Source organism: Notamacropus eugenii, chromosome 2 (genome assembly GCF_028372415.1).
Source record: "Notamacropus eugenii isolate mMacEug1 chromosome 2, mMacEug1.pri_v2, whole genome shotgun sequence".
Classification (NCBI taxonomy): domain Eukaryota; kingdom Metazoa; phylum Chordata; class Mammalia; order Diprotodontia; family Macropodidae; genus Notamacropus; species Notamacropus eugenii.
Genome location: NC_092873.1, coordinates 92,913,063 through 92,936,058, shown reverse-complemented (window position 1 = coordinate 92,936,058; position 22,996 = coordinate 92,913,063). Strand labels below are relative to the sequence as shown.

The 22,996-nt window shown below is 36.5% G+C and overlaps 1 protein-coding gene across 5 annotated transcripts in view; it reads left to right on the top strand.

Annotated features, from left to right (window-relative positions):
• SRPK1 (SRSF protein kinase 1) overlaps window positions 1–22,996 on the top strand; it is an 88,244-nt gene that overhangs the window by 27,276 nt on the left and 37,972 nt on the right. For 4 of the 5 annotated variants that reach the window (XR_011974202.1, XM_072641891.1, XM_072641890.1 and 1 more), the window contains 3 exons: window positions 18,659–18,777; window positions 20,436–20,544; window positions 21,645–21,732. Coding sequence is in view for 4 of the 5 variants with exons in the window: in XM_072641891.1 (XP_072497992.1) it covers window positions 18,659–18,777; window positions 20,436–20,544; window positions 21,645–21,732 (316 nt within the window). In the remaining variant the exon portion in view is untranslated. Of the gene's footprint in view, window positions 1–13,479; window positions 13,524–18,658; window positions 18,778–20,435; window positions 20,545–21,644; window positions 21,733–22,996 lie in introns of all 5 variants that reach the window. The other variant, XM_072641892.1, reaches the window with a different exon arrangement.

Below are 22,996 nucleotides of genomic sequence, written 5' to 3'. Positions count from 1 at the left end.
GCAATCAAACTGCATAGCCTTTGATCCAACAAAACCACTACTAGGTCTATATCCCAAAGAGATCGTAAAAAAGGAAAAAGGACCTACATGTACAAAAATATTGATAGCAGCTCTTTGTGATGGAAAAAAAAGTGGAGATTGAGTGGGTGCCCATTCATTAATTGGGGAATGGCTGAACAAGTTGTGGTATACAAATGTAATACTATTGTGCTGTAAGAAATGATGAGCAGGAAGATTTCAGAAAAACCTGCAAGGATTTACCTGAACTGATGCAAAGTGAAGTGAAGAGAGCCATGAGAACATTGTACACAGTAATGGCAACATTGTGTCATGACCAACTCTGCTAGACTTAGCTCCTCTTAGGAATACAATGGTCCAAGAAAATTCCAGAAGACTTAATGATGGAAAATGCTATCCATGTCTAGAAAAAGAACTGATGGCATCTGAATGCAAATCAAGGCATACTGTTCTCACTTTCTTTTGGTAGTTTTTTCCTTTTGGTTTTTTTCTTATATAACATGACTAATATGGAAATCTGTTTTATATAATTGCACATACATAACCTGTATCAAATTGCTTATTCTCTTTGGAGGACGGAGGTAAGGGAACAAGGGAGAAAATTTGGAACTCAATTTTCTTGAAAACAATGTTTTAAATTGTCATTATATGTAATTGGAAAAAATAAAATACTATTTTAAAAGGGGAGGAGGAATCACAGATATAACACAACCCACTCACCCATCCCCCAGCAAAAAAAATATTTCCCAGGTTATTGATCTGGTTATTAGCAGAACCAGAACAATATCTTTTGCCTCTAAGCCCCGTGCTTCTTCCTTTATAGTATATTATATATAGTGTAAAGTATATAGTATAAAGTTTATACCATGCTTTCTCTAATAGCTCACAAAATGGCCTTGGCCAAAAAATAATTGAAAAAGCCCAATTTTTGTGATCAAATGTGCTTGGCTGAACTATGCATTTGGAGGTGGGGGCTTTCACATTTCATAATGAGATATGAGCTTGCAAAAAGCTAGAAAAAGAAGCAGAAAAGCTGATGGAATCTATAGCAGTAAGTGAATAAGTCAGCAAATAATCTATTGCAGAACATTAGCTTTTTCAGAACTTATTTCTGAGCATAATTTATGTCTTGAACACTTTTACATGTTGAGCAGGTAAGGGAAGATTCACTATTCTTAACATGCACTGATGTTGCAAATTCCTTAGAAATAAAACAATTAGTTGTTGGAAGTCATCACTGTCTTATACACTCAGAGTTGTCATAGGTTTACTTGTTGCTTTTAGAACCTACTCTAATGCAAGAAGTAGAGTTTTATTCAGAATATGTTTTAGAAGAGTGACCATAAGAAAATTTGATCCGTTGCCTAAAGTACTTTGAGTCATTATGATATTGTATTATAAATTACACCTCATATGCATAGTTCTTTATGGTGGACAGTCTTTCATGACCTCTTTAGAACGATGTGTTTATATTATCATTCTTTTTTTCCTGTTACATAGTTTGTTTTTTTTTAATTAAATTATTTTATTTGTTTTCAGTGTACGACAATCATTTCCATATATCTTAGATTTTTTTTTCCCCTCCTTCCCTACTCCCTCCCTGAGATGGCATACAATCTTACATAGGTTCTACACATACTTTCCTATAAAATACATGTTACATAGAAGAATTAAAATGAATGGGAGAAACTATAAAACAAAACATAATACAAAAGAAAATAGTCTATTTCTATCTGCAGTCCAGTTCCATAGTTCTTTCTCTGAATGTGGAAGGTGTTTTGCCTCGAGTCCATTGGAAATTTTTTAAGTCCATGAATTTCAATGAAGTACTTAGTCTACCAGAAAAATCCTCTCACGCTGTGGTTGTTGCTGTGCACAGAGTTCTCCTGGTTCTGCTCCTTTCATTCAGCATTGGTTCATATAAGTCCTTCCAGGCCTCTCTGAAGTCTTCTTGTTCATCATTTCTTATAGCATAATAGTATTCCATTACATTCATATACCGTAATTTATTCAGCCATTCCCCAATTGATGGGCATCCCCTTGATTTCCAGTTCTTGGCCACTACAAAGAGCGCTGCCATAAATATTTTTGTACATGTGTGGGACCCTTTCCCATTTTTATGATCTCTTGGGGATACAGTTCTAGAAGCAATATTGCTGGGTCAAAGGGTTTGCACATTTTTGTAGCCCTTTGGGCATAGTTCCAAACCGCTCCCCAGAATGGTTGGATCAGCTCACGGCTTCATCAACAATGAATTAGTGTTCCAACTCTCCCACATCCTCTCCAACATTTATCATTTTCCTGTTCTGTCATGTTTGCCAATCTGATAGGTTTGATGTGGTACCTCAGTGGTTTTGATTTGCATCTCTCTAATCAAAAGTGATTTAGAGCATTTTTTCATATGATTATAAATATCTTTAATTTCTTCCTCTGAAAACTGCCTTTGACCATTTATCAATTGGGGAATCACTTGTTTCAAATAGCATTTTTGTACAGTTGACTTAGTTCTCTATATATTTTAGAAATGAGGCCTTTATCACAGACACTAGTTGCAAAAATTCTTTCCCAGTCTTCTGCTTCCCTCCTAATCTTGGTTGCATTTGGTTTGTTTGTGCAAAAACTTTCCCATTTAATGTAATCAGAGTTATCCATTTTGTACTTCATAATGTTCTCTATCTCTTGTTTAGTCAAAAATTTCTCCATTCTCCGTAAATCTGACAAATACAGTATTCCTTGCTCCCCTAATTTGTTTTATAGTATCAATCTTTATACCTAGATCATATATCCGTTTAGACTTTATTCTTGTGGATGGTGTCAGGCATTGGTGTATGCCCAGTTTCTCCACCACACTGTTATCCAGTTTTCCCAGCAGTTTTTGTCAAACAGTGAGTTCTTATCCCAGAAGCTGGGGGTCCCTTGGGTTTATCAAACAGTAGATTGCTATAGTCATTGACTACTGTGTCTTGAGTGCCTAACTTATTCCACTGGTCTACCCTTTTGTTTCTTAGCCAGTACCAAGGGGTTTTGATGATTGCTGTTTTATAATACAATTTGAGATCTGGTAGGGCTAGGCCATCTTCCCTAGCATTTCTTTTCACTAGTTCCCTTGATATTCTAGACCTTTTGTTCTTCCAGATGAGTTTTGATACTAATTTTTCCAGCTCTGGAAAATAATTATCTGGTAGTTTGATTGGCATGACACTGAATAAGTAAATTAATTTAGGTAGAATTGTCATTTTTATTGTGTTAGGTTGGCTCACCCACGAGCAACTGATGTTTTTCCACTTACTTAGATCTGACTTATTTGTGTGAAAAGTGTTTTGTAATTGTGTTCATATAGTACCTGGGTTTGTTTTGGCAGGTAAATTCCCAGTTATCTTATAATATCTACCATAGCTTTAAATGGAATTTCTCTTTCTATCTCTTGCTGTTGGACGTTATTAGTAATGTATACAAATGCACATGATTTACCTGGGTTTATTTTATAACCTGCAACTTTGCCAAAGTTGCTTATTATTTCAAGTAGTTTTTTACCTGATTCCCTGGGATCCTCTAAGTATATCATCATATCATCTGCAAAGAGTGATAAATTAGTTTCTTTTTTGCCTGTTCTAGTTCCTTCAATTTTTTTCTTTTCTTATTGCTATGGCTAGCATTTCTAATACCATATTGAATAACAGTGGTGGTTATGGACATCCTTGTTTCACCCCTGATCTTATTGAAAATATCTTTAGCTTGTCCCCATTGCGCATAATGCTGGCTGTTGGTTTTAGGTAGATATTGCTTATTATTTTTCCATTTATTCCTATGCTTTCCAGTAGGAATGGGTGTTGTATTTTGTCAAAAGCTTTTTCTGCATCTATTGAGATAATCTTGTGATTTCTGTTAGTGTTGTTGTTGACATGATCAATAATGCTAGCACTTTTTCTAATATTGAAGCAGCCCTGCATTCTTGGTATAAATCCTACCTGATCATAATGTATTAGTCTTGTGATTGAATTGCTGTATATTCTTTTTGCTAATATCTTATTTAAAATTTTTGCATCCATAGCCATTAGAGAAATTGGTCTATAGTTTTTTTTCTCTGTTTTGGCTCTTACTGGTTTAGGTATCAGAACCATATTTGTATCATAAAAATAATTTAGTAGGACTTCTTCAGCAATTTTCCCAAATAGTCTATACGGTATTGGAATTAACTATTCTTTAAATGTTTGATAGAATTCACTTGTAAATCCATCTGACCTTGGAGATTTTTTCATAGGGAGTTCATTGATGGCTTGTTCAATTTCTTTTTCTGAGATGGGGTTATTTAAGTATTCAACTTCTTCTGTTAATCTGGACAATTTATATTTTTTAAAATAATCATCTCATTTAGATTGTCAAATTTATGGGCATACAGTTTGACAAAGTAATTTCTAATTATTTTAATTTCCTCCTCATTGGAGGTTTAGTTCACCCTTTTCATTTTTGGTATTGGTAATTTGGTTTTCTTTTTTTTTTTTTTTATCAAATTGACCACAGGTTTATTAATTTTATTGGTTTTTTCATAAAACCAACTCTTAGTTTTATTTATTAGTTCAGTAGTTTTCTTAATTTCAATTTTATTAATCTCTGCTTTGGTTTTCAGTATTTCTAATTTGGTATTTACTTGGGAATTTTCAGTTTGTTCTTTTTGTGGCTTTTTCACCTGCATGCCCAATTCATTGATCTCCTCTTTCTCTATTTTATTCATGTAGGCATTCAAAGATATAAAACTTCCCCTAAGAACTGCTTTTGCAGTTATCTCATAAGATTTGGTAGGTTGTCTCACTATTGTCATTCTCCTGAATGAAGTTGTTGATTGTTTCTATAATTTGTTGTTTAACTCACTCATTCTTTAGGATTAGATTACTTAATTTCCAATTAATTTTTGGTTTTTATTTCCATGGCCTTTGATTCTATATAATTTTTATTGCATTATGATCTGAAAAGGATGCATTGACTATCTCTGCCTTTCTGCACTGGATTGTGAGGTTTTTATGGCTTAGTACATGGTCAGTTTTTGTATATGTGCCATGTACCACTGAGGAAAAAGGTATATCCCTTTCTTTCTCCTTTCAGTTTTCTCCAGAGATCTGTCATATCAACCTTATCCAGAGTCTTGTTCACCTCCTTAACTTCTTATTTATTTTGAAGTTAGATTTATCAGATTCAGAGAGGGGGAGGTTGAGGTCCCCCACTAATATAGTTTTGCTCTCTATTTCTTCCTGTAACTCTCCCAACTTCTCCTAAGAATTTGGATGCTATGCTACTTGGTGCATATATGCTTCGTAATGAAATTGCTTCATTGTCTATGATGCCTTTTAGCAGGATATCGTTTCCTTCCTTATCTCTCTTGATTAGATCTGTTTCTGCTTTTCCTTTGCCTGAGATTAGGATTGCTACCCCTGCTTTTTTTTACATCAGCTGAAGCACAGTGTATTCTGCTCTAATCTTTTACCTTTACCCTGTGTGTATACCCCTGTCTCAAATGTGTTTCTTGTGAACAACATGTTGTTGGATTATGGTTTTTAATCCATTTTGCTATCAGTCTCTCTTTTATGGGAGAGTTCATCTCATTCACATTCACAGTTATGATTACTATCCCTGTCTTTCCGTCCATCCCCTGCCCCCCACCCACTGTTTATGCTTTTAGTTCTCCCTTTGCTTCCACAATAGTTTTAATTTTTGACCTCTGCCTCCCTCAGTCTTCCCTGCCTTCTTTCAGTCCCCCTCCCTTTTAATCCCCTTTTCCCTTACTACTTCTTCCCTCCCTTTTCTTTCCCCCTTGCCCTCCTACTGCCTATAGAGCTAGTTGTATTTCTATATTTAACTGACTTTGTTGTTCCCTCCTTGAATCCAAATCTGAGGAGGGTAGCTCTCAAACAATGCTCATCTCCCTCCCCTCTTTCCCTCTAATGTAATATATTTTTGCACCTCTTCCTGTGATGTGATGTACTTTTTTCTGACTCCTCCTTTTCACATCTCCTGTTATGTTATAATCCCTTCAGTACTCTTAAATCACATTTTTACCATGACATCCTTTACTTTATATATTATATATATATTTTTTAATTTCACTTTTAACATTCATTTTCACAGAATTTTTGGGCCCCAAATTTTCTCCCCCCCTTGTCCCCTCCCCAAAACACCGAGCATTCTAATTGCCCCCATCTCCACTCCGCTCTTTTCTCCATCATTCCTCTCTGCCCTTGTCTCCATCCTCTCCTCTGTCCTGTTGGGCCAAATAACTTTCTGTACCCCTTTACCTGTATTTCTTATTTCCTAGCGGCAAGAACAGTACTTGACAGTTATTCCTAAAACTTTGAGTTGCAACTTCTTTTCCTCCCTCCCTCCCCTCCCCCTCCTTTGGAAGGCAAGTAATTCAATATCGGCCAAATCTGTGTAGTTTTGCAAATGACTTCCATAATAGTCGTGTTATATAAGACTAACTATATTTCCCTCCATCCTATCCTGCTTCCAATTACTTCTATTCTCTCTTTTGATCCTGTCCCTCCCTGTGAGTGTCGACCTCAAATTGTACCCTCCTCCCCATGCCCTCCCTTCCACCGACCCCCCCCACCCTGTTTGTCCCCTTGTCCCCCACCTTCCTGTATTGTAAGATAGGTTTTCATACCAAAATGAGTGTGCGTTTTATTCCTTCCTTTAGTGGAATGTGATGAGAGTAAGCTTCATGTTTTTCTCTCACCTTCCCTCTTTTTCCCCAAACTAAAAAAAAATCTTTTGCTTGCCTCTTTTATGAGAGATAATTTGCCCCATTCCATTTCTCCCTTTCTCCTCCCATATATTTCTCTCTCACTGCTTGATTTCATTTTTTTTTTTAAGATATGATCCCATCCTATTCAGTTCACTCTGCGCACTCTGTCTCTATGAGTGTGTGTGTGTGTAATCCCACCAAGTACCCAGATACTGAATAGTTTCAAGAGTTACTAATATTGTCTTTCCATGTAGGGATGTAAACAGTTCAGCTTTTATAAGACCCTTATGACTTCTCTTTGCTGTTTACCTTTTCATGCTTCTCTTCATTCTTGTGTTTGAAAGTCAAATTTTCTTTTCAGCTCTGGTCTTTTCATCAAGAATGCTTGAAAGTCCTCTATTTCATTGAAAGACCATTTTTTCCCCTGAAGTATTATACTCAGTTTTACTGGGTAGGTGATTCTGGGTTTTAGTCCTAATTCCTTTGACTTCTGGAATATCATATTCCATGCCCTTCGATCCCTTAATGTGGAAGCTGCTAGATCTTGTGTTATCCTGATTGTATTTCCACAGTACTTGAATTGTTTCTTTCTAGCTGCTTACAATATTTTCTCCTTGACCTGGGAATTTTGGATCTTTTTCAGGTGGTGATTGGTGGATTCTTTCAATATTTATTTTGCCTTCTGGTTCTAGAATATCAGGGCAGTTTTCCTTGATAATTTCATGAAAGATGATGTCTAGGCTCTTTTTTTGATCATGGCTTTCAGGTAGGCCCATCATTTTTAAATTGTCTCTCCTGGATCTATTTTCCAGGTCAGTTGTTTTTCCAATGAGATATTTCACATTATCTTCCATTTTTTCATTCTTTTGGTTTTGTTTTGTGATTTCTTGGTTTCTCATAAAGTCATTAGCCTCCATCTGTTCCATTCTAATTTTGAAAGAACTATTTTCTTCAGTGAGCTTTTGAATCTCCTTTTCCATTTGGCTAATTCTGCTTTTGAAAGCATTCTTCTCCTCATTGGCTTCTTGAACCTCCTTTGCCAATTGAGTTAGCCTTTTTTTCAGGGTGTTATTTTCTTCCACATTTTTTTGGGTCTCCTTTAGCAGGGTGCTGATTTGTTGTTCATACTTAGCTTGCAAGTCTTTTATTGCTCTTCCCAGTTTTTCCTCCACCTCTCTAACATGATTTTGAAAATTTTTTGGGCTCTTTATGACCTTTTCCCAGAACTGATCCCATTGAGTGGGCTGGGATGTAGAAGCACTGACTTCCATGTCTTCCCCTGATGGTGAGCACCGCTCTTCCTCATCAGAAGGGAGGGGAGGGGAGGGGAGGAGAAACCTGCTAACCAAGAAAGTAACCCTCTATAGTCTTGGTTTTTTTCCCTTTTCTGGGCATTTTCCCAGCCAGTGACTTGAGCTCTGAATATTCTCCTCACACCCACCTCGCTTCCAGATCCTCCCAGCCAGCGCTTGGGGTCTGAGAATCAAATGCTGCTTCCCAGCCTTAGGGCTTTGGGCGGGGCCAGGGCTGCTATTCAGCGTGAGATTAAGTTCAGGTGCTCAGGTGGGGGCAGGGCCGCCTCACAGGCTCAGTTCCCTCAGGGGGTTTATGCAGAGACCTTCAACAATGGATCAGTGATCCTGCCTGCTTGGGGAGCCCCAGTCTGCTCCTGCCTCCGCTGTTGCCTTCCGAGGGGGCCTGAGTATAGGGGCACCCCACTCCCCTCTCGACCCACCAAAGAGACCTTCTCACCGACCCCCATCACCTGTGGGTGGAGGGACCCGTGCGGCCGCTGGAGATCCCATCCCTGAAGTCCACTCGGATCTGTTCCTCTCGGTGCCGGGGCCGGTGCAGGGCTGGGCTGGGCTCCCCGTCTGCAGCGCGATGGACCTTTTGCGAGAGGTTTGCAGGTCCCTCTGGAACAGAAATCTTATCCACTCCACTATTATGTGGCTTCTCCTGCTCCCAAATTTATTGGCTGCTCTTTACTACAGATACTTCATGGGCCGTGGGTTCGGAGCTAGCGTATTTGTGTGTTTCTACTCCGCCATCTTGGCTCTGCACCCATCCTTTACTTTATAATGCTTCCTCTATCTATGTATATCCCTTTTATATATCATAATAAATATACAATTCTCAAGATTAGCAAGTATCATCTTCCCTTATAGGGATGTAAACAGTTTGCCCATATTGAGTAACAAGTCTTTTTTTCCCCCCCTGTTTACCTTTTTATGCCTCTCTTGAGACCTGTGTTTGACAATTGAGTTTTTTATTGAGTTCTGGCCTTTTCATCAGGAAGGTCGGGAAATCCCATATTTCATTGAATGTCCCTCTCCTTGCCTGAAATATTATGCTCCAACTTTGCTGGGTAATTAATCCTTGGTTGTAGTCCCAGCTCCTTTGCCTTGTGGAATATTATATTCCAATCCTTCCAGTCTTTTAATGTAGAAGCTGCAAGGTCCTGTGTGATCCTGACTGTAGCTCCTTGATATTTGAATTGTTTCTTTCTGGCTGCCTACAGTATTTTCTCCTTCACTTGATGATTCTGGAATTTGGCAATGATATTCCTTGATGTTGTGAGTTTGGGATCCCTAGTAGGAGGTGAATGGTGGATTCTTTCAACAACTGTTTTACTCTCTTGGACCTAGGATGTCTGAGCAATTTTCCTTGATGATTTCTTGGATGATATTGTCCAGGCTCTTTTCTTCGTCATGGCTTTCTGGTACGCTAATAATCTTTATATTTTCTTTCCTGAATCTATTTTCCAGGTCACTTGTTTTTCCATTTAGATATTTTACATTTTCTTCTATCTTTTCATTCTTTAGATTCTGTTTGACTAATTCCTGAGGTCTCATAGTCATTAGCTTCTATTTGCCTGATTCTAATTTTTATCAAATTGTTTTCTTCAGTTAACTTTTGCATCTCCTTTTCCATCTGTCCAATTGTTCCTTTTAAGGAGTTCTTTTCTCCAGTTAGGTTTTGTACTTCCTTTTCCAGTTGTCCAATTGTCCTTTTAAATTCTTCTGTGATTTCTTTTTTCATATTTTTAAAATCATTGGTCAGTTTTTCTTCTGTTTCTCTAATTTGGCTTTTAAAATCCTTCCAGAGATCCTCCAAGAAGGCTCTTTGTGGTTCAGATCAGTTCATATTCCCTTCTGAGGTTTCAAATGAGAGTGCAGTCTCAATGCTGACCTCTTTAGTATTTGTGTTTTGGTCCTTGCCCCCATAGAAAGATTTTATGGTCTTTTCTTTTCTGCTTTGCTTCTTACTTATGATAATCACCCTTTTCCTGGCTTTTAAAGTAGATCTCTATGTCTGGGGCACAGGGGGCTCTGTCCCACAGTTCTTGTGCCTAAAACTTGAGGCTTTGTGTGTTGTGGCCCCTGGTTCTTTCAACTAGAAGTTAAAATGCTGCAGCTTACCTAGTGCTGAGCTGGCTAATGTTGGAAAGCCGAGGTCAGGTGAGGTCATTTTGGATTTCCCTGGAATTACCCTGGAGTTAGCTGCTTTAAGTGTGGCAGAGGGGTAGTCTGGCCAAAGGAGGTCTCCTCTGTTGAGCTAGAGCATAGGCAAGTTCAGCAGTTGGTGATCCCCACTGGGCTAGAGTTTTCTCAATTCCCCTGAGGCATGTCTGTGGTCCTAGTGTTGATGGTTATGGGCTTCACCCCACTGGGGCTCAGGATCTTCTCCTGGTTTACTGACAGCTCTGGTCCTGCACTGGTCCCCTTCAGCCACAGCAAGTTGGGACCCTCCTTAGCGATTTTCCTAGCCTCATGGGCTGAGAGTCTATTTACACCTTCTGCTGCTCCCACTGTTCCAGGATTTTTCCCCTAGGGAGATATTCTCTGGGCTCTTCAAGGTCAACAAGGGGAGGGGGATAGTAATTACTGATTACTGCACCATCTTGGCTCCTGGAACCAGAAGTCCTCTAATTCTTTTTTTTTTTTTTTACAGGTGAGAAAACCATGATTTATTATTTCAGGTCACATTAAGTTATAAAGAGTAGAGATGGACTAAATACTTAGTTCTAAGAGCCCTTTTAAAGCGTTGTACCTCACTGCATCCCATTCAAGATGCAGTTTTAATATGTGCCTGGAAATCTGTTTAAAACAATTAAGGAGAATTGAAGAAATGGTTTGTTAGTGCTGTGCTTCTGTTGGTTGTAGCCCTTGCAGTAAGCCCTGCACATTCTGGCATAATTCGTGAAATTTTATCTTTTCAAAATGTTCCTCAGCAATAGTTTTTAAAATTAATCTTGTTTGCTTGCATGGTACACTGACCGCTGTTAACTGTGCCTGACTTTTCTCAAGCCACTAGACCTTTCTCTTTTGCATACCCAGAGATGAACTCTCTTCCTCTGTATTTAAGAAAATTGAGTCCATTCAGTGTGAGCTTCCTTATCTGTTATCATATCAACCTTAAATTTCTCTTATCTCTATACATTTGCCCCTGTCCTCTGAGATGAGGTATTATTCCTTCCTGTTTTAGTTTTACATCTTCCACTGTTTTCAGTCCCATTCCTTCCTTCTGCTTACTTCTTTGTTCCCTCTTCCACACCTTCAGTCTTTGGAGCAGCCTGACTCAGACGCTGACTGACTAGCTGTTGCCCCAGGGTAAGTCATCCAACCTTCCCTGACCTCTCTTTCCTTGTGTTGTAAAATGAAGGGGTTGGACTTTTGATGGCTTAAGGTCTATTCTAAATCCATAATCCTGTGATTCCCTATCCACTAGTTCCTTTACAAACACTGTCTACAAATAGCATACTTTCTTCATTTTATTGGGGAAAGCGGCCTGCTGCCCCCTTAGACAAGTTAGCCATTTTTCTCACTCCCAGTGTGGACTTCTTAAACACACAGCCAGACTTCTGTACCTATCAAGAGGAGGAGTAATGTGAGATAATAGTGGAAGTTTAGATTGGAATCAGATTATTGAGGCTCTTTCATGCTAGGCTTAAGGAATTGATCATCTCCAAACAATTGTCACCACTCACTTATTTACCTATTTCTTCCAATTTCATCGTTTTTTCATTCTTTAAGGCTGCAAATCCTTTACAAGGAGGCCAGAGTATAGTTTTCTACGAGCCTAAATTTGCTTTTTTGCAACTTTCACTAGTTGCTACTACTAGTTTGCTCTCTTCGTCCAAGATCCAATCTTTTACTCTGCGATGTTGTCTGTAATTTACCTCATATGTCCTGATGTATTTGTGTTGTTTCCCGCATTTGAACATAAGCTTCTTTGAAGGCAGATTCTGTTTGTGCTTTTTCTTTGTAGCTCCATTGCTTAGCACAGTGTCTGAAACACATTTAGTAGTTACTAAATGTTGATTTTAATCATTCTTGTGTGAAAATTGCCAACATGAAATACTAAGTATTTAAAAGCACAAATTGAAATCATTTCTGTTTCTTCCTCTATTTTTTTCCATTTTAAAGGGACAGTGAAGAGGATAGATTTTAGTTCTCTATACTAAATAACTGAAGATTCTCACCATCGGCAAGTCACTGAATTTTACTGAGTCTTAGTTTTCTCATCTGTAAAAGAATAGTTATCTCTGTAGTACTTAATCTCCAGGGCTGTTGTGAACATCAGAAAAGTTCGCAAAGGGCTTTGTAAGCCACTGTACAAAGCAGCCCTTCCTTCAGGTTTCTTCACCTGCCCCTTATACACAGTTTTGGTACAAAGCACTATATCAATGCCAACTCTTGTGAATATTTTCTAAAATTTGAAGTTTTAATATTTCCACTACAAAAAGGGTCAAGTATTCATGTATTTTGAAATACCATTAGTTAATTGAAGGTTAATCGACAATAAAGGTACAAAATAATTTCAGAGGTAGTAGGCACAATTATTTCCTAAATACCTCACTCCCTTTGATATCTCTTAGTTCTCTCAGGTGAGGCAGAAGGAATTTTGCTTATTTTTTCCCCAGTTTGTACTAAAATTGTAGATTTTAATCAGCTCCTTCCAGTATCAGAGTTGTTCCCTGGGAAGAACAGGTTTAAGCTAGTAGTATTTAGAGTTGCAGTTATGTGCCTCTAAAGCTATTTGTAATCACCATTAACCTGGTGTAATATGCAAGTATAGAAAGAAGAGATCTTGTAGAGCCTGTGGTTGTGCTTGAAAGCCACCAGAGTATCAGTTGAAAATCTTCACATATACCTCAGAATGAAAGTTTGGTATCTTTTCAGTGTTAGAGCCTGATTTAGTAAATGACTGCTACAGATATGTTATAGCTCTTGGGGCAGAAACCAAATACTTGCTTAAATTAATTCACTCCTACAGAATGATTTAGGCACTGGGAAGGTCAGTTTTGTTTTGGCCATTTCTATCAGGTTAGCTGCATTTTACCATCTTAAAAATGGTTTGATTTTCTTAAGTTAGCATTTATGTAGTACTATAAGATTCGCGAAGCACTTTACAAATATCTCATTTTTATTCTTATCACAATCCTGGGAAGTAGATGTTCTTAAAATCATTTCCATTTTACAGATGAGGAAACTAGGGCTGAGAGGTTAAGTGACTTGCCCGCCTTCACATGGCTAAAAAAGTGTCTGAGGTTGAATTTCGATTCCAGATCCAGCTCTCTCCACTGAGCCACCTAGCTGCCTCTAAATGGAAACAATCAAATATAAAGATTGTCTTAAAAAAATTTTTTTTTGCTTTTTCTCCAGTTAAGTGTAAAAACAATTTTTAATATTCATGGGTGTTTTTTTTTTTTCCAATTTCAGGTTCCCAATTCTCTCCCTCCCTTCCCTCCTCTCTGCCTGAAACAGTAAGCAATTTGATAAAGGTTATACATATTCAATCATGCAAAACATATTTCCTCATTAATGATGTTGTGAAAAGAAAACAAACCAAAAGAAAGTGAAGAATAGCATGCTTTGATCTGCATTCAGACTCCATAGTTCTTCCTCTGGAGGTAGATAGCATTTTCCATTATGAGTCCTTTGGAATTTAAAGACTATTTTCTAAAATGCAGAGCACTTGTTATATGTTGGAGCATATTTTTAAAGAAACTTTTTTAAACAAATAGAAGAAATTATAAGAGGTCAAAGTAGGTATATCTCTTAGATTTCCTCATTTTAGAGTTAGAAAGGACTTGTGGTTATTTAAACTGCCTCCTGCAATAGGTGAGAAAACAATGTGATTATATTTGTACAACATTAAATAAGATGAAATGAAAAATAACCCATGAGGGTGTGATAAATATTTAAAAGCCTTCATGAAAATCCTAACCTGCCTCATTGTGACAGGCAAGTAAAAGCAACTCTACCAAACTCCTGGTAGGTCTTCTATAAATTATCAAGTATTGGCCTGGTAACAGACTGTATGTTTATATGCCTGTCCCAGGACTATTCTTGCTTTTTAGCAAAGCTTTTCACCCTGTTGACTCAGTGAAGTCCTACTTAGTCATAGAAGATAAAATATCATTGTATAAAAGCATAAAATGGAGAATTTTCAAGGAACTGATCCAAAATCAAAAGTATAAATTGGTAAGGGAAGTTTATATATAGATGGGCAATTTAGAGAAGAACAAATAATGTACAGTTTGTAAATATAAATGTTTATCCCCACTCATGAAAATTATAACTTCCTAGTATCCTTCTGCACCATTGAAATTGACCTCTAAAATCTGTACTGAATTTAAAGAACTAGAAATCCAAATAACCTTTTAAAAGTTGAATATTGAGTGCATACTGGAATTTAACTTTTGAGTTAAAACATTTATATAGTCTTGTTATAAGAAAAAAAATAGGTTATATGCCTAGAATGTTTTGTGGGAGAATTTTTTAATATATAGCCTGAGGTTATTTTCAAATAATCTTTAAATTGCCAGTCTGTTGTGTGTCCTAGCCCATATGAAATTTTAAAATATAAGAATTCACAATTCATTAAAGTACTCTGTAAATTTGCTATAACTTGGTTTGGGATAGCCCATGGTGTAGACCAAATCAGGTTTTGGTGAGGGGTAGCCCTCATTTTCTTTCTCTTTAAATTGAGGAGATCAAGTGCAGTGATGGTATACAAGATACCTTGCAGCTCTAATGACTATGATTCTGTGGTTTTAAAAAATTTCCATGGTTGGAGTTCAAAGCAAACTTGTGTTGTGCCAAATTCTAACATTTGGAAATACTCTCTTTTTGCATCTTTTGGTTAAAAGACTTTTATTAAATTTTGATTGCCCTCAAAAAAGAAGTGGGCTTTTTTGGCTTTGATGAAAATCTAAGTGGAGGCAGTGAATGAATCATGTTGACTATTGAATTTTTTAAAACAAGACACTTTGGTGTTGGTTCCTGTTTAAGAAAAAAAATTAACAGAAATTTGTAAGGTTTTTTAAATAGTTCCTACAAATTAGAAGGGAAAGATGAGAACTTCTTCCAGCTTGATAACTTAATTGACCTAGGAACTGATAAGCCCTTCAGTTGTACTGAGAGTTCCCTCACCTACAATGCAGTGCTATGTATCTGCAGCTAGGTGGTAGAGACGTGGGTTTTTTCATTCACAAGATCTGCTGCGTGCAGGAAAAAAAAGCCCTCTGTCTGCAGTGTGCTCGTGTTGGCTGATAAAACAAACTGGTGCTTGATTGTTAATGGCTCTTTCTAAAACTGTTCGGCAGTCTTTTGACCTGACTCTACCTATGGGAATCCGAGCTTCATGCAGGTTTGTTAGATTACTTTTTTCTTTTGTTAATTTTTTTTTCTTTATTTGATCGTATTTGAAGAGCAAAGATGTCATTTTCTGAACAGGGCACTTGTGCAGAACTCAAAAAAGCTGATTCTGGCTTGTACATAAAAGTGCTGGTCTAGATGTTTGCCTCCTTTGCAGATGTGATTTTAGGAATAGCAAAAGCATGCTACAAACGTAAGCTTTGCAATTAACGAGCAAGAGACTGATGTTAAACTTAAGAAATTTGTGATTTTATGTATATGAGAGAATGTTTTTGAAAGCTATTCAAGCTTGGTTACCGAATTCACTTATACTAACCTTGTAGAGGAGATATGTTTCCAGAGTTTTTTTTAATGAACAGTTTGCATATTAAATATAAGTAAGCTGCTGGGTGCTTTGTTTTCTTTTGGGTCTTCCTGCAGTGATAGTCTTTATCTGTGAAAAGAGGGAGGTAGGGTTTGTTTATACAAGGGCTTGTTTTCTTTTCAGGAGACCTGATTTTTAACAGTGCTTAAAGCCTAATAAATGGCACTACTGTTTTACTTTATGCCAGGTATTTGTGCTTTCCAGAATCTACCTAGGTTATGGAAAATTCAATCTTATATCCAGGTTATGATGACTTTATAATAATTATCCCTTAAATTCTTAGAGCACCTTATGGTTTACAAAGCATTTCACATACCTTAACTGTTTTAATTATTACAACTGACCTATTAAAGGTAGGGTAAGTCAGGTATTGAACATTGAAGCCCAAAGGAAGAAACCGCCTGCCAGAGGTCACACAGCTAAGAAGTGACAGCCACTTCTATTGTGAAGTTTCTAGTTGAGTGCTGTTTACCTTATACTTCGGTGTTTTTTGAGTAGTTACGTGACTGAAGCATCATAATTGTTTGATAACCTGTCTAAAAATTGATTTGATTAGGTATTGGTTTTTGTTTTGGTTTTTGTTGGGGTTTTTTGGCTTAATGTACTTCCTTGGGCTTCTTAATCTTGAGTGAATAGGTCTGGTAAATAACACATAATAAGTGATATAATAAGTTAATTCCATTTAAGATCCAATTCAAAAGATTGTAGGTGATTGCATTGTATGTATAGCCTTGCTGAATATTTCTGGTAACTTCTTTGAGAGGCAAATTCAGGGAACTTGTGCAGGATTATACTAGTTGTTATAAGAAAGATACAAAAGAAACCATTTCACCCACAGACCAGAAGCTTAATTTTAAGAAGACAAGTATCATTTTCATAATAACTATTTAAATAATCTTTTTAAAAAAACTTTCATTTTTACTTAGAGTTATTGAATCTGTCAGGAAAAAGTCTCCTTTATTTAAAACAAATACTTTGATACAGTGATTAACATGTTCTTGCTTGCTTGATATGGTAAAAGGAGAAAGGGGGAAAGTTTGAACAATCTGCTTAGTTTTGTGATAGTTGAATATAAATGGGTAAGATAACTCATGGCTGGCGCTGAAAGATTTGAGATTGTGTGATATAGTGGAGGATACTCATGTTCTGTTAAGATGTCGGCAGGTGTTTTAAAATAAAAGTTGTTAAACATTGTATTCCAACTTCCCACCCAAAGTTGGAAATATCTGATGTTCCAGATGATAACTCTCACTTTCCCTACACTCTTCCTAACTCTTTGGTGAAATAGTTTTGAGGGATAGTCATAAGGAGTGTGCTGTCCCATTCAGTACCTTCACTTTGCAGTCCATTAGACACTTCTGGTACTGGGATTGAATACCAGAGCAGATGAGAGCAGAGGAGTGAGATGAAGCCAAAAAACTGTGGTGATTTAATGAGGCTTTGGAATCCATGACAACTTATACAAAAATCATCCATTATCAAGTTATTCCACTTCTTCTCCTTGAAGCAAGCTTTTGTCATATTCCGTATCCAAACTCCTTATCCTGGTATTGAAAGCTCATAATTAGTCAGACTACTTCGTACTTCTCCAACTTCATCTCCTGTTTTCCCAACTTAACTTTGCTGATCCAATCAAGCTTACTTGTTAACCCTCCCATAAGACTTGGATAATCTAGACTGTAATTATTTTGATCCCATTCCCTCTTTGTGGGAATGCTCTGTTTCCTCCTGTTCCTCTCCATCTTGCTCCCACATATTCATTAGCTCCCTTAAGAGAATTGACCTCTTGAAATTTGCCTTCCCTAGGGAACCTCATTCCTGATTATAACTGACTGATGCTCCTGATAACTTTTTATTGTTCTCTCCTCCCCCAACCCCAGTATTTAATTTGTATATGTACATTTTTATTGTGTTTTGTAATTCTTAGGTCATTGACATAATACAACAATTAGATTGCTTACTTCTTGAAGACAGAAATTGTCTTTTCCTTTTAATATTAATTTATATAATTTTTTGCCACTAAGTTCCTAGCATTTAGAGTTAAAAGGACCCTTAGAGACCATCGTAATCACTTTAACATGAACATTCTTTAAAAAGCAATTTTTAGATAAAGTCATGGTATAGTGGATAAAAAACTGACCTCAGAATGAGGAAGACCTGTTTTCAAACTCTTGTGGGGCTGTATGACTTTGGGCAAATCATTCAACTTTCCTTTGCCCTTAAGTAACTCCTACTGTCAGCTACAGGGCAGCTGCTGATTCACACTGGTAGAAAGGTTTCCTCACAGGACTAGACAAAAAGCCAACCAAATTGAATGTTTTATTATTGCACTATCACTGTTTGCCCCTATGTAAAATAGTTTCTAATGTTATAGAAATAATATTAAAGATTGTATGCTTTTTTATCTCCTTGGTATTATGTTTAGACTTTAGATTTATTTACTCCTGCATATAGTCAGAAATCTCTAATAGAGCAGCACTTAGGCAGTAATATCCTTGAAGTGAATCTCCATAACCTGAGATTGAGTTAATTGCTAAATTTGGCCTCTGCCTAAAGAAGTAAAAATATCAGTATATAGGTTTTGCAGGCTACAGTGTGATGCTGTCATCTGGTCACTAAACTATTACAATGGCGTTGAAATTCTATAAATGGAGTTGATTGAAGAAAATGCAATTCCTATCCAGATATTCATGCACAAAATAAAGAGTTCTTTAGTTAAAGAGTTTCACCAACCTTCAGAGAATGTACTTTCCTTTATTGCTTTATTATCTGGTAAAATTTAGAGAAAAGGAGATAAATTTTCTCAGAGAGACATTAATCTACTTCTTCTATCTTCAAATGAAATTGAATCAGAAATGGTTTATTCTTTGTTAGACCAGAAACTCAGCACAGAGGCCCTGTCTCCCATTCTGAGAATGATCTCCCAGAACAAGAGGAAGAAATCCTAGGGTCAGATGACGATGAACAAGAAGATCCTAATGATTATTGTAAAGGTAAGACCATTTATATGCGGAGGCAGGCACTGTACCTGTTTGAGTCTATAACATGCTTTTAAAATTATTTCTTCTCCAAACAGAAAAATTTCTACTTGCTTCCATTTCTATTTCTCAAACACAAGAAACTGAATTTGTTAATAATTTTGCCAGTTCAAACTTTTGTTTGAATGCACTTAAACAGTGAAACCACAGGTGTAGGTATTCCCTCCACTGATACCAGTTATGGTCATTTTAAACCTGTAAGATTCTTGTCCATGTCTTTCCTCCCTACATCCTTCATAGAACGTTCCCCTAACCCACTGAAGACCTTCTGGTTCTTGCAATGTCCTAGGAGTAGAATGAACTTTAAATCTTTTTTCACATGCTCAATATATGACCAACATATCTCCTTTTCTGATCTTTCTCTCATACCATATACACATGCTCTCACGCTTACACACACATGCATGCACGTCCTCACATACACATTGTTGCTGCCTTCTTATTTTCCCATGGATCTTTCCTTTTGTTCTTTGGCTTGATTGTAATTTTGATTCTTCCAAAGTTTACAACATTCTGTGATTCAAAACCATATAGCATCACTAAGAAGATAAAGTAATTACTTCTATTTGGCCATGGCCAGAAGATACATATATGTGTGCATTTTGTATAATAGATCTATATTTAAGTACTTAAAAGATCCATGATTTCACAAATGTATGTACTAATATCTTAATAGATAGGTGTCATGAACTGCTGTGGCCAAAACAAATCATTGATGGTCATTCGTCTGATGATTCTTTCCATACTTAGGCTAGTCTTTAGACAATAGACACAGTCTACTAGGTCCTTACTTTTAAAGTTTTTCCAGCTTGGTAGAAACTGTTGAAGCATATGTCCTCCTAGACTGTAACCCTTGGGACCATATTTTCCTCTCCCTAAGATTGGATACCAGAATAGAACTTTAGGATAGGTTTAATTCAAGGGGTTATTAATGAAGTGTATGTGTTTGAGATACATCCTTAAAAATTTTTTTTAAATTCAATTTTATTTATCTTTCAGTTCTGAATTCTCTTCTTTCCCTCCCATAAGCACTCTCTCCCCTTCCCTATTAGGAAGACAAAAAAAACCCCACCCAGATCCATTATAAATATGTACGTTCATGGGTCAAAGGGGATTCACAGTTTAATAGTTTTTGGGTGGTGTGCCAAATTGCTTTCACAGAATGGTTGAGTCAGTTAACAGTTCCATTTACAGTACATTAAGAGATCTATATTTATCCTTTGATAGATCCTAGATCTTTGAAACCAGTCTTTTGTGGATGACTTTAGTTTGAGGATAACTATTCTATTTTCCCATAAAGCATTCCTGGAATTTTTAAGCATTTATTATCGTGTGTAGTTTACCAGTATCATCTAACCAGTAGTTGTCAAGGATTTCATCCATTCAAAGTGTGTGTGTGTGTGTGTGTGTGTGTGTCCTTAAAGAAGGTTATTATATCATCCTAATGAAACTTATCTTCTGAAAGTATGCAGCTAATTGGAGGGAGAGGAATGGGTCTGAATTCCTTTTTCTAAGTATAAGAATAAGTTTTATCCCTTTTTGAATTAAAATCTGTGAACTGGAAGGAAGTTGACTTTTCTCCCCTCTCCACTCCCCACCCTTATTTTTTTCAGGAGGTTATCATCTTGTGAAAATTGGAGACCTCTTCAATGGCAGATACCATGTGATCCGAAAGCTGGGTTGGGGACATTTTTCAACAGTATGGCTATCTTGGGACATTCAGTAAGTTTTAGGAGTCAGTTTAGTCAATTGTCTTGATTTCTTTTGTTTATTGGTTTTTTGGTCAGGAGAAAACACTGGGTTCTCATTCTTAACATCTGCTTTTGATGAACTTTATGCCTTTGGGCAAATAACTTAACCACTGCTTCTCTTCATATAAAATGGGAATTATAGTAACCTCAGAGACAAAAGGTAATTGAAAAACTAGTCATGATGTATTTTGACCTCCTGAAAACATGAAATGTATAATTTGGTATAAAAATTGTTTAAAAAATTCTTTCCCTCTAGCACTCCTAATTTGAGACTAATTATTTTTCAAATGTACCAGGTATCCAAAACAAGAGAAGTAGATAAGAAAATACTCTATTTTAGTATTTCCTTTTCCAAGTTTGACTTTTATCTAGGATAGAGTTGTTTGAATATACAAATTAAACTTTTTCCTGAAAAGTATTGACAATGTTAAACAGTCGATTATCAGTGAGCAAACTTATTCTCTTCTTTTTAGTTACTTTTAGCGTATTTTTTTTTGTTGTTATTAATTTGATGTAGGTTTTTTAGGATTTTTAAAAATTATTAAATGATAGTCCCCAAATGTCACAATTTTAAATATAGAAATAAGTGTTATATGGTGAGACCTTTATTGCTATCTGATCTGCTTTTGTCATGATATAAAGTACAGTATTATTTTATTATATGTAACCAGCTGCAACTTTATCGTTTTGTTTTCACATAGATAAGGAAGGTGTCAGAGCTCATAGTGTTTTGCCATTTGGTACATGTTTCCTGCTTTGAGTTCACCTCTTTTTATTGTAGTAGTTGTGTTCAGGGTGAAGGGAGACATAAAGAACATGGAAGTCAGCATGTAGAGAAAATCTAAACGAAGAAACAAAACCCTGAGGACAAGATGTAAATGATAAAAACTGACTTATTCACCCAGGGTGGGTATTAGTTACCTCAGAGAGAAAGTATTTGATTATAGAAGGAAAGCCAGATCAGTATTTGTAGTAATCTTTTACAATTAAGTCTTCCTCTTAACTTCCTTCTACCAATTCTAACATGGTTTTGTCCCATATTAGGATTAACTGACTCTGTCTCTTCCATAGGGGGAAGAAATTTGTGGCAATGAAAGTAGTGAAGAGTGCTGAACATTACACGGAAACAGCTCTGGATGAAATCAGACTGCTCAAATCAGTGAGTGTTGCGTCTCAGTGCATGTGTTTGATAATAGAACTTGCCTGAACGAATTATTTCCACAGTGTTTAGATTTCAGCCTGGCTAAAGGAGTAAAAGAAAAAAGATATCTGCATGTTCAGTGTATGCAACAGAAGAAAAATAATACAATTTGTTTCTTGGCTCCCTACTGACAAATTACCTTTTTTTAAAGTGTGTTTTTACTGACATTTCTTGTTTTCATTTCACTTTAATTTCCCAACGTATTTCTCCCACTACCTGAAGAGCGTTTCTTTGTAGAAAGAATAAAAAGAGGGAAGAAAATGATTCAGGAAAACTAATACATACACCAGCCCAGTCTGACAGTTACATGTAGTATTTCACACCCATAGTTCCTGCTTCTGCAAAGGAGGAAGGAAAGTGGGTGTTTTTTTCCTCTTCAAAGCCAGTCTTAGTCCTTATCATTGCACAACATCATTTCTTTTTATTGTTCTCACTTAAATTGTTGAAATCATCAATATTTCTCTGGCTCTTGATTTACTTTATATCAATTCAGATAAGTCTGTTCATGCTTCTGAATTCTTTTTCATAGTTTTTTACAGAATGGTAATATTATTTTTCTTGTATTATAATCTGCTTAACCATTTCCTAATTGATGGATATATACTTTCTTTATAGTTCTTCACTACTGCCGAAAGTAATACTATGTATTTTGGTATACATGGGACCTTTCTTTCTTACTTTGACTTCCTTGAGAGGTGTATTAGCATCTATTACATATTATTGAGATTCTGATACTTCAGCAAAGGTTTCCTTGAGTACCATGGTTAAAGAGATAGTTAACGTTTGGTGCTTCACCTAATGAATTTAATATAAAACCCTGAAAGATAATATAAAATTTTCTTTCTAAATTTATTTGTAATTTGAAATCTGCCACAGAAGATGTTTTAATTTAACATTTTACGTACGTCACATCTGAGTGTGTCATCCTAATGTTAGCTTGGAAAAGCATTCTTCCTTGGGCTGTGTTCACTTCTCTTCCTTTCCATTTAAGCCGTTACTACCTGCTTCAGGTTAGTACTAGGTCTTGTCTGTAGCTTCGGTACACTTGTGCAGACAGTTCTATCTGTTTTTATTTAAAGTCTTTCTCTTTCTTTAAGACCCAGCTCAGGTGTCACCTGCTCCATAAATTCTTATCCGATTCTTCTGTCTGGACCCTAGCCTCTCCTAATCATTCATCTCGCTGAGATCATCTCCTGTTCATGTATCGCATTCTAACCTACAG